Genomic DNA, 10,761 nt, shown 5'->3' on the forward strand with positions numbered 1-10,761 from the left:
TAAATTATCACACAATTAGTCGGTGATTTATTTTGCCAAATGATGCACATATGATGATCTGCACAACACCATATCACATGGGGTAAAGTTGAAAACAAGGTTTGATAGGGTTGTATTACCCTTATTGTCAACCTACATAGATGCTGGTGAAAATGATGGAAGCCACTATATGTAGTGGGGCTCATAGTAGCTGGTTGACTCTTTAGCTAATGTCTTTATCTAATGGGTATTCTATGTGAGGTAGTTTTGTTGTACATCAATCACATGAAACCTACACTTCAAAGGATTTATTACCAATATAGAATTCAACACTTTTTATCCATTGTCTTGTGTAAATGTTGGTCAACCTAGCAATTTCCAAGCTCCCATAAATATGATAGTGGGACCAGCTCAATAGGCTCTGGCTAGGAGTAATTTCCCCAAGGGTTCCCATTGCTAGTTCTAGCTCTTTTACATCGACTTGGCCTTATTTACCTTCCTCCCTCTTCTAGTTGTCACCTAAATGAGCTAGTGCCAAGTTACTAAGGGCGGAAGATTATTCTTGTTTTGAGAATATCTTTGCATTACGCACTTTGGCTACTGCCCACACTTGCAAGGATCAAGAGTAGGGTATTACACAGCATACACTGCATATACTCTCTCACATGGCATTAAAAGTCCAAGTGAGCTCCCATACTACGGGAAGCATCACTTAATTCGGTTTAAGGATACAGAAGTACAAGAGGGTGAACTTGAAGCTCGACAATTTTGGGATACATGTCAAATGCAAATTGAGGCCCCAAAACAGATAAGATAGATGTGCCTTTGCGAGAAAGGTATTTGAGATGTGCATACAAAAAGGGAAAACGCTCTGCTATTAGCGTGAGAGAGAGAGAGAGGCAGAGAGTCATGTGCATGTGCGTGCACATGCGTGAGAGAGAGAGAGAGAGAGAGAGAGAGAGAGAGAGAGAGAGAGAGAGAGAGAGAGAGAGAGAGATATGGTTGTAGAGAGGGAATCGGTTCTTTTCAGGAACCTTGGTCGCCTACAGTTTTGCGCGGGTTCAATATATATATATATATATATATATATATATATATATATATATAGAGAGAGAGAGAGAGAGAGAGAGAGAGAGAGAGAGAGAGAGAGAGAGAGAGAGGTATTAACGTCAATAGAATGCAACACGAGGGCATATACGACCAACGATGGGACTTGAACTCGGGTGGATCATGGCCTTTATAAGGGCCCTTGCACTAGCCAATCTGCCTCACTTGTGGGTGGCAGAAAGGTAGTGCAAGGGTCCTCTTTTATCACACACACACACACAGGGAGAGAGGAGGGATTAACGTCGGTAGAATGCAACACGAGGGTATATATGACCAACTCGGGTGGATCATGGCCTTTATAAGGGCCCTCGCACTACCCAATCTGCCCCACTTGTGGGTGACAGAAAGGTAGTGCGAGGGTCCTCTTTATGAGAAGAGATAGAGAGAGAGAGAGAGAGAGAGAGAGGGGGGGGGTTTATGAACATCTACTAAAGAATAAGAGGTCAATTTTGAAAGAAGAGGTTTATCAACATCTACTATTAGAATAAGAGGTTAATTTTGAATTAAACGTTAATTTAGAATAAGATGTGTTCCAAGAAAATTGAAGATTATAAATGGAGGGGAAGAGAGAGAAACAAAAACAAGTATAAGAAAAAGTAGTTAAGAGAGATGAAAACAAAGAAGAAGAAGAAGAAGAGGATGAGAGAAAGGTCACACAGAGAGAATAGGGAGGGAGGGTTCAAAATCAATTTGGAACAAGAAGAGAGCATTGATAATGATAATTTTATCACATTACATAATATTCAAAATTTGTAGCGCAGATGGCTTCTTACAAGGGCAGCAGAGAGCTCATGGTTTCTTGCTGCAAGACAGGCAGCAGAGTGGTTATGTTTCGACGTGCCCTCAAGGTAGTAGGTGAGTGCTATTTTGTTCCATTTTTGCCGAAGAAGCAAGCTGCTTTAGGTTTGGGTGAAGGGAGCGAGTCTTGCACGTTACAGGAGTCCGACTCAGAAGAAGACGAGTCAGACTCACACCCCAGGATAGACTCTAAGAATTCATTATGGACGTACATCCCAAGATGGCTGTGTAATCCACCCTGGCCGTACAGTTCCAGACATGCTCAGACACGAAGAGCCTCAAGCTAAGCATCTCCAAAGCAGCAGCAGCACCACTGTTGCTGCTATTGATGTGGTTCCCTCTTCTTTGCAACAAGGTCTGCCGCCCATGCCCTCAGTTGAGGACCTTGCTTGCATCTTGCTCAAGTGCAGAGAGGAGAGAAACCTCTGCCATGTGCTACGCTTGCACACGCACATACTTGAGCGTGGACTTGAAGCCCATCCTTCACTTGGCAACTACTTCATCTCCATGTTGGTGGAAGTTGGAAGTATGTGCCATGCTCAGCAGGTTTTTGACAGGCTTGTGTATCGCAATGAGTGTTCGTGGAACTCTCTCATCACAGGCTATGTTAAACATGGGAATTCACAGCATGCTCTCACCCTGTATCATAAAATGCAGGAGGATGACTCTCTACATCTTAGTGGTTATGCTTTTGTGGCCTTACTGAAGGCTTGCACCACACTGAAAGATCTCAAAAGTGGCTGCAAAATACATGCTGAGATTGCCAGAAAGGGGTTTCTTGAAAGAAACGTTTTTGTCAGCAGCACCTTGATTGACATGTATGCCAAATGTGGCTTGCTTGCAAAAGCACATGAAGTGTTTAACAACCTCCGGGCTCGTAACATAGTCTCGTGGAATGCACTGATATCAGGGTACGTGGAACATGGGCAGGGTGAGGAAGCACTCAACTGTTTCAAACAGATGCAACACGAGAGCATCTCTCCAGATGCCATCACGCTTGTTTCCAGCTTGAAAGCTTGTGGCAGCATAGGAGCCACTATCAAGGGACAAGTAATACACGCAGAGATTGTGAGAAAAGGGATGCTGGAAAGAGATGCTTTTGTTGGCAACATGTTGGTTGATATGTATGCTAAGTTGAGCTTGCTTGCAGAAGCACGGGAGGTGTTTGACAAGCTACCAGTTCGAGATGTAGTCTCATGGACTGCATTAATTGTAGGATATTCGGAACATGGGGGTGGGGAAGAGGCACTCAACTGTTTCAAACATATGCAACATGAGGGCATCTCTCCGGGTGCTGTCACATTTGTTTGCAGCTTGAAAGCTTGTGGCAGCATAGGCGCCACAACCAAGGGACAAGAAATACATGCTGAGATTGCCAAGAAAGGTTTGGAAAGAGAGCTCCTCATTGGCAACACCTTGGTCGATATGTATGCTAAATGTACCTTGCTTGCAGAAGCACAAGAAGTGTTCGACAAGCTCCCAGCACGAGATGTGGTCTCATGGACAGCCCTAATTGCAGCATATGCCGGAAACACACGTGGAATGGAGGCACTCTTTTGTCTCAAACAGATGCAAAACGAGGGTGTCTCTCTGGATGCTGTCACATGCATTTGTAGCTTGAAAGCTTGTGGCAGCATAGGAGCCGCAGACAAGGGCAGAGAAGTACATGCTGAGATTTCCAGAAAAGGGCTACTGGAAAGAGATGCTTTCATTGGTAGCACCTTGGTCGATATGTATGCTAAATGTGGCTCCCTTGTAGAAGCCCATGAAGTGTTTGACAAGCTTCAAGTTCGAGACGGGGTCTCATGGACTGCGCTGATTGCAGGATATACTGAACACGGGCGTGGAGAGGAGGCACTCAACTGTTTTGAACAGATGCAATATGAGGGTGCTTCTCCAAGTGCTGTCGCATTTGTTTGCAGCTTGAAAGCTTGTGGCAGCATAGGAGCCACCAACAAGGGCCGAGAAATACATGCTGAGATTGCCAGAAAGGGGTTGGAAAGAGACCTTGTGGTTGGCAGTGCCTTGGTTGATATGTATGCTAAATGTGGCTCACTTACAACAGCACGGGAAGTGTTTGACAAGCTTCCAGTCAGAGACTTGGTCTCAGGGAATGCACTAATTGCAGGATATGCCCAGCTTGGAGAGAGTGATAATGTTTTCCATATCTTTGACAGAATGATAGGAGAAGATATAAAGCCAGATTTGGTCACTTTCCTTGGTGTTCTTAATGTATGCAGTCATGCAGGTTTAGTGGATAAGGGTCAGATGTACTTCGACGCCATTAGAAACGACTATGGTTTCATCCCAACACTGGAGCATTACACTTGCATGGTCGATCTCCTTGGCCGTGCAGGCCATATAGACAAGGCAGTAGCAATGATCAAGGAGATCCCGCTCCATCCTGGTATTGTGATGTGGCATACTGTGTTGGGGGCTTGTCGAAAGTGGGGCAATGTGGAGCTTGGAAGACATGCCTTTGAACATGCAGTGCGATTGGATGCAGAGGACACTGCAGCTTATGCCTGTCTGTCTAACATCTATGCAGATGGAGTTATGGAGCAAGGTTGAGGCACTCAGTGTGGAAAAACATACATGAGAATAGGCAGGACATAGTTGGCTGACAACACCCTCAGAATTGTGCATTCCTTTTTGATTAGGGAGAAAAGATGTTCTTAAAGCAAAAACATTGATGCAAAGCTAGTTGTTCTTTCGATCAAAATAATGAAGGCAGGGTATGTCTCCGGGTTGCATTGGGTGTTGTGGGATATTTTCGATGATGCAAAGAAAGCTTTGTCATGCTGGCACAGTCAGAAATAGGTAGCCCTGGACAGATTGATGTAATAGCTGCAGTCAGGACTCAGGAGCTTGATTCACGCTTGTGCATCAGAGGGTGATGTGCCTTTAGGATGGCTATGTGTTTTGGAGCTCCTCTTAATTCTGTGTTATGAATGTAACGTGACCAAATGCTGTAAGTCTCTGAGATATCTTTGAGACAAGTTCGGTTTGGGTGGGGCCCACAATCTGGGGCGGTCTTGTGGGCTTGTGTCATTTGTCTCCTGTGATCTCAATGGTGTATCCTTGGAAAGAAAGAAAGTACGGAGTGTTACCAAAAAAAGAAAGAAAGAAAGGAGTGTTTGGGTGGTGTCTTCCCAAGTGCTGTTGTGCTCTGTCAAGAGAGTCTCCATACCTAAAAAAACTCACGACTCTATGTGGAGAACCAGACCTCTCTCCAAACAAACAATGATAACGCCCTCGAATGTCGTAATATGGTGAAAAATGTAGTCTAGCATACTCATTTATCCACCTCTTGCATGTCACATAGCATGCCGATCGAAAGCTCCCCATGCTCCTGTGTGAGATCCACCTCTTGATGTTATGAAACATGGAGCTTTTCTGTAGAAATCCTCACGGCATACCATGAGTGAACGCTTGAGTTTCCTAGCATACCTCCTCAGTCAGCCCGCCAAAGCAGCCTCTTTAAGGACTAATTGTGGATGGGGGTATCTCAAATTGAACTTATGCCCCATGCATGTAGAGTTGCTAAGAACTTTCATTTTACTCTCATTTGGTCAATACGACTACCCATATTGGGAATGTAACAATCCATAGAAAGTCCAGCCTTTGTCATTGTGGTCCATGCATACAAAAACTCATTCTCACTCTGAGCAGCTAGTTGCACAGAGGAAGATACCCAGTCATGGGAGTATGTGTCTGCCCTCTGTGTGATGGTGCATGTTATCAGCAGGTGTAATGAATCTATTGGCATTGGGCAAGCTGCAAACTTGGTGAAGATAATGTACTCTGAACAGTGAGATGAAGGGTTTACTAGATAACGGTGCTACAGCCTCCTAGGCTCCACTGTAGCTGAGGGAAGTCCACAACAACCAAAAGGATACACCATACATTACTATTGGCTTGACAAGGAAATTAAAAGGAGTGCCTTGGTTTGAACCTGTTGAAAATGAGCTTGAAAGCATTGTTTTTTTGCAAATTAAATGATGGAAAGAACTCAAAATACATGTTTTCCAACTCCCAGAGTATGTATTCTCATCAAATAAATTCTTTCCTAACATCATCTACATAAAAAAGGATAGAGACCAAAAATGTAGAGTGGATCTGGACAAAATCAACCTTGATTTGTGTAGAGTTCAAAGAGTGAAGGGCATAGTTAATTACCTTGGTTCACCCCAATTGTGCTACATAAGTCCTTTGAGAGTCCCTGCTCTTCTAGTGACCTATTCTTGCTAATCTCACCAAGGAACACCTATAACTGCTATGTTGCAAACGCTAGTGTAGCAAAAACATGTTGGGATACTTGCCACAGGACATTGCAATAAGCAAGAAGGTGAGTAAGCTTATGGTTGGAAAAAACAAAAAGAAGTGCAAAAGAATGTACATAAAAGTAAGCAAAGAATCTGTATGCTGCTGAGCTTGAATTTGTTGAGGGAACTCTTTTGTATTTTCATCGATGAGAAAGATGTTTCTAGGGTGTGCTTATTACATAGGAATCAAGTTTATTGTAAGTGTGATTCCACATTGAAACATCATGAATCAAGAGAAACACAGAACTATGCTTTAAGTGCTGAGGGACTCTCGTGTAGTTTCATTGTGAGTGTAGTGCTATGATGAAATATAAAAGTAAGAATATTTATGAATAACAAAGCAATGTTCTTACTTGTGCATCAAGTATAGGTGCATTGTTCATCTTACCTTATATAATAAAAGTGTAAGAGTGACCAAAGATTAAATGTCATGATTAAGATTGAAAGACTTGAAATTAAAAAATCTTCGTCTTTTATAAGTGGTACTTTGTGTGAACATAAATATACCTTCTAAAAAATGGAGTTGTCATCGTCAAATTTTCATCATCTTGCAACATCTATGTGATGGTAGATTAATTGTGCTCTGAATATGTCATGTTGTATTTGTATCTGTGTGGAGTCTTGCCATTATTATTTTAGTCATGTTTCACAACAATAGGCACATGAAAGAGACTAGCTTGACTTAGGCTATCAACAAGTTTGTGTGATGCTAATGAGTATGCCCAAGAAGTCGTTAGCAAGTATTTGTGAATTATATATTTAAATGAGGATAAAAGAGTTTGATAGAGACAATGTGAATCATTGGGCGGGGTGGTCAAAGATGAGGCCACATAAGGTTCCTGCTGATTATAGGAAAGGTAATGAGTTGTACCATGGGCCACACTTACGCCTTCCATGGTTCCCCATCTAAAAATGTACCTAGAGGTTTGTCGACAATGTGGTTCACTATATATCTACGAAAGAACATGACCTATGTGTCTATAATATGCACAACTTGTGTATATATTGAAGGTGGCGTACATGGGCATTGGAAAAAAGGTGGACCCATGTAGAAGCTTTTTCCAATGAAAACTTCAACACTCTGCTTTCTTCGACACTTATTTATTCGCTTTCTTCGACTTTTATACATGGTTTGAGATAGAAAATTGACGGTTGATGTGTAACGAAGCTAGTTGATAAGGTGAGTGTCAATGAGGCTGGGTTGTCTATGAAAATGGAAGAAGTTAGGATACATTGGTAAATCAAGAGCTCGGACATGGCCAAATAGATACGAGTACTTCTTTAGTCCTTTTTTGAAACGTTGGTGGCTATTCGGTCCACTTGTTGCTTGAAGCATGGCGATGTCAGTAGACAAAAAGGAAGCATTATAAAGCGTCGATGGCTTAGGGGTGAAATTTTGGATTGCATGACAATGCCGACCTTGAATGTGCAACGTTGCGTTGACCTTTTTGGCATCTCTACAGATGTAGGCAAGTTGTGTGCCTTGGAGCATGGTTGACTGAATCATCGCGTTGTGTGAAGATCGCCATTTAGGTGCATGGATCTAGTGGCACGATGGAAAGAGAGCTCGAGTCAGCAAGAACTAGACTTAATGAAGAAGACAAGACCCGTACAGCAATTGGATCGAAGGCAAGCATGCAAATGGTGGCATAGGGCATCGATGCTGCATGCAAGAATGGAATCTGGTGTTGAGGTACCTTGATAAGGTATGGTAGAGACCACTAGGTACGAGTGACGAAAGGCATAGGTGTAGAATGGACCACAAGGTAGGAAGGACGGTCCGATCTTGTATTTCTAAGTGCCGGTGGTGAAAGGATGTGGCATCATCCACCATGATGTGTGCGCAATCAATTAAGTTCTTAGTTTTTGGTAAGTGCATAGTCGTTCTATGGGCAATGTAGTGTTAATGCCAAGTATATGTGACATGGAGTGTTCGAAAAGGGTTTTGGATTATCTAGGAAGAGGCTTTTAGCTCCACCCTCCGTGGGGAGCGCTCTACCCACTTTGTGGGGAGTCCAAATAAGCAGTAAAAGGAGGTGAAAGGTATTACCTGCACTTACTGGTTTGTCAGGAAGAGCGTGAGCGTTACGATGATCAGCCGGATGCAGTCTTCTTCTTGCCCATGGCTTCTTGCGGCGGTGGGTTTGTCTTATTCCTGGCATTCGGGGTCGGTGTGCCGGTTGGTTGCTTGGCTTGACATCCCGGGTTGTTGATGGAGAAGCCAGGGTCAGTGGTTTGAGTTGGCATGCCGTTTTGGTGTTACCGGTGGTGTTGTAGCAGGTTCCTCAAGGTCAAGCTTTCTTTACTTTTGTTCTTTCGGAGCTGCTCGGAGGACGTAAGCTTTTCCCTTTTATCTGATTTGATCCTTGCTCCTGCTGGTTTCCATTCGGCCGCTTCAAGGGTGACTTTAGCAGCTAGACTTGCAAGACATCGGATTCCTTAAGATTGAACTGGTCTGGCTGGTTTGATTGTCAAAAACACTATCAAAACGGCCTCTCATCCCTTGAAAGCCTTTTGGTTTTTGTCCAAATTCCCACCAATAAGCTCCCCTCGTTTCGATTTATATAGCAATAGTATGATATCGACAATAAATATATTCACCATGATGAGTGCCCCCCTTGCAAACACAGTAGTCGACAGAGGTCCCTAACTTCAATAGTTGACCACTTTCAAAAATTCTCTTTATCATTATGCTGCCAAACTTTTCCATTGAATACATCAATAATGCAACCTCTGCACAATGCTGTGAATATACATCTCCAAATAGAGAAGTGAAATTGTGGCCGTGTCCAAAGCAGCAATCTTCCAGATTGGAAAAGTGTTTCCCCCTTGAGCTTACTCGAGGAATCCCTTTCTCTGCCAAAACACCCGTCATTGCCCTCGCTCAATGCCCTCATCACAGTTGCTGAGACTAGGCTGAGCGTCTCCCTGATTGGGACAGAGCCGCCCCATGGAGTAGAGAGGGTGCAGGTAGGGCTGGTGGCGGTGGAAGATCATCATGCAGGGGAAGAAGATCATCATGCCATGCTTTACTAGACGGTTCAGGTTATACTAATGCTGCTTTTGACCTGCAATCTCAAGAGAGATGTCATGTCTCATCTGAATTAGAAAGCCCATCAGAAATTGCCGTGAAAGAAATTCATACAGTACGTGAACTTCATGTCGATGTGAAATCAAATAACAGTGGGAGTAATCATGGTAGAAGTGGCATCGTATCTTTTTATTCTGGTGGGTAGCATGGGTTGGGCCAACCAAAAGTTAGTGAAGAGATTCAAGCTAAGAGCGATGCATGGGTCTCTCTACTGTGGATTCTTGGTCCGATTGCACTGTCTTGTTGCCAATTGGAGCATTTGCAATTGTGTGGCCGTGGACTGGGCCAGCAACTGCAGCAGCACTTTTCCCATATATTGCTGGAGTTGTTGTCCAATATGGCTTTAAGCAAGTTGTTCAAGAGAGGAAGTCATCTCTGTGGCCATTAATCCCTATAGTTTTTCAGTGGATTGTGCAGGATCTCTAGTTGCTTGGGATTTTCAATTGACTTCTGGAAAGTGCGCTTGGCTGGAGCGTTTGATAAAAAGATTACAATATTTTCAGGATATCTACAACAATATGCCAAAATTCAAGAGTTTTCATATTTTTATGATATTTGAACACCACTTTTATTGTTTTATTCTCAACTCATCATACCTTGAGGTAAAATTTTCTCATCATCAGTAAATATTAATTCCATCAATCATATCTACATTTCTTTATCTAACACTTTACCATGTAGATGTGTTTCCCCAACATCATATGAGTACGTATTTAACCTATTCATTATTGCATTATGTGCTTAAAATTGGTAATAATTAATTCAAGATATATGAATCCTAGAACTTCTTTTAAATTTTTTGGTACCATATAGCATGTGCAGTAATATTTCTCTTTCAGGATGATTCCAGTACTCCCAAGTAAGTTCCTCTATTTTCCATAATTAAAATATCACATATATTTACGATATTTGTGACCTTTTAATGATGTGTTTTGTAGCAAAGCTGTACAACACTTGCAAGTAAGTTGTTATCCTCTATGATTTAGTAAATAAAATTTTTAATATTTCTATGTAAGTTTTATCTTTCAAACATAGACTCAAACACCTTTCCACATAAGTTTCTCATCCATATTCTTACAATAATTATCATGCTTAAATAGTTATTCATAGAATTTCAATTCGTACTACTCTAAGTTCTATTTCTTATATTAAAGTCGTAACTTAATATAACCCTAATTACGTTTGAAAGATAAATTATATTTCAATCCGTTTGCATTGTTTCTCATCTTTCTCAATGTAGAACATCATTTTGTAATCGGATATATATATATATATATATATATATATATATATATATATATATATAAAAGGTACGACTCTCTTACGCTTCAGTTTCATGTTTATTATTTAAATCTATTTCAACTACAAATGTAAATTAATCTTTTATCATCTAAACTTGTTCATTTAATTAAAATATTTAGAATCATTACTTGTTATTCGTGTTTTATCAGATTTATCCAT

The 10,761-nt window shown here is 41.7% G+C and overlaps 1 protein-coding gene and 1 pseudogene across 2 annotated transcripts; both read left to right on the forward strand.

Annotated features, from left to right (window-relative positions):
* Nucleotides 1–1,661: 1,661 nt before the first annotated feature.
* On the forward strand, nucleotides 1,662–4,980 carry LOC147618722 (pentatricopeptide repeat-containing protein At4g13650-like). Of its 2 annotated transcripts, none has more exons than XM_086773759.1 (2): nucleotides 1,662–4,456; nucleotides 4,490–4,980. In XM_086773759.1, exon 1 carries the CDS (start codon nucleotides 2,143–2,145, stop codon nucleotides 4,453–4,455), a length of 2,313 nt encoding a protein of 770 aa, XP_086629885.1. In that variant the 5' UTR covers nucleotides 1,662–2,142; the 3' UTR covers nucleotide 4,456; nucleotides 4,490–4,980. The 2 variants fall into 2 exon arrangements, with proteins under 2 accessions (XP_086629885.1, XP_086629884.1); XM_086773758.1 differs by having other exon boundaries at nucleotides 1,670–1,941; nucleotides 2,025–4,980.
* A 1,210-nt stretch (nucleotides 4,981–6,190) lies between these two features.
* On the forward strand, nucleotides 6,191–9,726 carry LOC147618723 (uncharacterized; annotated as a pseudogene).
* Nucleotides 9,727–10,761: the final 1,035 nt, after the last annotated feature.

Source organism: Cibotium barometz, chromosome 34 (assembly GCF_041138505.1).
Source record: "Cibotium barometz isolate CiBa-2024 chromosome 34, ASM4113850v1, whole genome shotgun sequence".
Lineage (NCBI taxonomy): Eukaryota > Viridiplantae > Streptophyta > Polypodiopsida > Cyatheales > Cibotiaceae > Cibotium > Cibotium barometz.